The sequence below is a fragment of the Curcuma longa genome, chromosome 16, assembly GCF_044706935.1.
Source record: "Curcuma longa cultivar G26 ecotype Majalengka, Jawa Barat chromosome 16, ITB_CL_G26_1.1, whole genome shotgun sequence".
NCBI classification, from domain to species: Eukaryota; Viridiplantae; Streptophyta; class Magnoliopsida; order Zingiberales; family Zingiberaceae; genus Curcuma; species Curcuma longa.
In genome coordinates this window covers 3,206,457-3,209,396 of record NC_133876.1, presented here as the reverse complement: position 1 = coordinate 3,209,396, position 2,940 = coordinate 3,206,457, and the positions used below count along the sequence as shown (strand labels likewise).

Sequence of the window (2,940 nt, the reverse complement as noted above, 5' to 3'; positions counted from 1 at the left end):
ACTATGCAAGATGCCGCATGCAGGAATAATGGAAAAGAAATGGAAAGGTTTAAAAAGGATTTGAATCTTCAAACTTAAATGATTAGCAATTAATATATGCATGACAGCTGAGCTGTCTTTCTTAGCAAAACTTATCCAAGGATGAAGGATGGGACGCATAATTCATGCATATCTGCCAATGCTATTATATATCTTAATTTAGCAATCGTATCTGCCATTAATTACTTCCAATGCTTCTTCACACTCTCCAAAAGCCAACCTACAGAAAGAAGATAGCTACGTACCATGCATCCCCACGTAGGCGGCTTACGTGGTATCCTTATCCTCACCTTGCTCGTATTCTAATTTATATTTTCTGATATATCCATCACCAATTGCTCGATCGTGCATTTTACATATATATATTAATATATACTGAACTCAGCGATTCCAATTCTGCTCTTCCTCTCCTAATTAAACCATAATCCTTGCCTCACATATATACAAAGCTAATTCATTATTTATATACGCACAGGATGGGTGTTTGTGCCGACGCTAATGATTTTCAGCGATGGCACGAGGCTGGAGGTCAGGAAACTCCTCCGACCGACGTTCGAATCGTGACCTCCGACGGGCAAAGCGTCGCAGCCCATTCGAGCGTTCTGGTAACATTAATTAATTTTCGTTGCAAATTAATAAGATAATGTATAACGTATCTGTATATTTGCAGGCTTCAGCTTCGCCGGTGTTGGAACGATTACTAGAAAGTCCGCGCAGAGGTCGGAACTCAGAGCGTATCATCCACCTCCTTGGGGTTCCCAACGGCGCGGTGCTTGCTTTCGTTCGATTCATGTACTCATCTTCCAGCTGGTACAAATTCTACACATTGTCTGATTGATGATCTATTTATATATATATATGAACTAATTATCCATTGGAACAATTAGGATGGCGTTGACGTCCAGAGAAGCAGAGGCGGCGATGGAGGAGCAGGGGGAGGCGCTTCTGGCGCTGGCGCACTCGTACAGGGTCCGGTGGCTGAAGCGGCAGTGCGAGGGCAGCATCGCTGCTCGTCTGAGCGCGGCCAACGCGGTCGAGGTGTTGAAGCTGGCTGGGATGTGCGACGCACCGTGGTTGCGGCAGCGGTGCATGGGGGTGGTGGCAAAGGATTTCACAGCGGTGCAGAAGTCTGAGGGATGGCTGTTTGTTCAGCAACACGACCCTATCCTCGAGCTGGAAATCCTGCAATACCTCGACGAAATTGACCAGGTCTAGTTCTCAGCTAATTAATTGAAGTTCGATTCCAATATTGGGTTCTCTTTACATGACAAGCTATTGAATGCACGCATGCAGAGGAAAAGACGGTGGAGGAGAGAACGTGCAAACGAAGCGATGTATCGTATGTTAAGCTCAGCAATGGAGTGTTTGCAGCATATTTTCACCCAAGGGAAGAAGGGTCCGTGCACAGGATTCAAAGCGTGCGAAAGGTTGCAGCTTCTCATCTACCACTATGCCACTTGTGACAAGAAGTATTCCGCAGGGGGTTGCTCACATTGCAGGAGAATGAGGAAGCTATTTCGCCTACACTCCTCTCTTTGTGACGATCAAGCGAACCATTGCAAAATCCCTCTTTGCAAGTATATACATTATAGTTATCTTATCGCATCCTAATGTTTATTTGCCAAAAATGTGGTTTACTTTGGAAGGCTTTATCTATTTGAGAACCAACAGAACTATATTTCGATGACTGCAACAGGCATTTCAAACTGAAGATGCTGAGAGACGACAAACCAGATCAGACATGGAGACTTTTGGTGAAGAAGGTCATCGCTGCAAGAGTAATGGCAATTTTGGCAGACAAAAATAGACAAGAGTTGGTGGAAAGATCTTGTCTAGATATTCAGCACAAGAAGGAATTTGCAACGATCTAGATGATTGGCTGGTTTATGCCAAAAAAATAGCTGTTTTGATTCGAAAGAAATAATATGCAATTAAAGTTTATTAAATTAGTTAATTAGTAACCATCTAAAGGTATTTTTTTTCAGATGGGTGATTGGAAAATTGTAAACATCTTCGTTGCAATTGTTGAATTAATACGGCAGTTGCTTCAAATAAAACTTTTGAATCTGGTAGGGTTAGTAATTTGGACTTAGCAATTGACTTAAGCTAAAATGTATAAATATGCAGTAGCTTGAACCATCTAAACAATGTACAAATACAGCTAAGAACATATTCTGAGCAGTTGCATCAAGGAAGATTAAGATTTTGTTATGGTGTTGTCCTGCATTTTACTGTATTCTAACCATTATATTAAAATATTAAATGAATTCATAACACTATTTGGGATCATAATCAGACGATGCAAGTCACGTTGGGTTGGGTGGATCCATCAAAGGCAGTTGGAGTGATGTTGGGTACAGTCAAAGCAATTGGAGCTCGTGTCAGTTAGATAGAGATCAACTTCTTATGAGGAGAATGGATTTGACATACTTTTGATGAACATGGTTCGATATAGTAGGGTCACTCGATGATATAGGACAATTTTTGGAGAGATATAGGAGATATTCTGAATTGAAAGTTACAACAAATTCAATTTTAAATTTATCTGTTAGATTGTAGGATTGAAAACGCATTAGAGATCGGGTAAATATTGGTGCAAGAAGCACCAGATTATCAAATCTAAATTTTTATAATGGCAAATGGTTTAAGTTAAGTATGTGAAGTGGACTAACAAGCTGAACTAAGTGTGCAGTAACATAGGGAAGTCGTAATTGAGACTAGGCAAAGGAAGCCCTAGTTGCGACTACGCAAGGAAGTCCTGATTTGGAGAACAGGACAAGGAAGTCATAATCAGGGGACTGGGCAAGAAAGTCATAATCAGGGGACTGAGCAAGGAAAACTTAGTTTAGAGGACTGGGCAAGGAAGTTCTGGTCTAGACGGGAAGTCTTGGCAGATCAAAA

The 2,940-nt window shown here is 41.3% G+C and overlaps 1 protein-coding gene across 1 annotated transcript; it reads left to right on the top strand.

The window, feature by feature from the left end:
• The first annotated feature begins 403 nt into the window (after nt 1-403).
• LOC141847942 (BTB/POZ and TAZ domain-containing protein 1-like) lies at nt 404-2,088 on the top strand. Its single transcript, XM_074736049.1, has 5 exons — nt 404-644; nt 710-849; nt 927-1,248; nt 1,333-1,616; nt 1,736-2,088. The coding sequence occupies exons 1-5, from the start codon at nt 516-518 to the stop codon at nt 1,908-1,910; spliced, it is 1,050 nt and encodes a 349-aa protein (XP_074592150.1). The 5' UTR covers nt 404-515; the 3' UTR covers nt 1,911-2,088.
• The last annotated feature ends 852 nt before the right edge of the window (nt 2,089-2,940 follow it).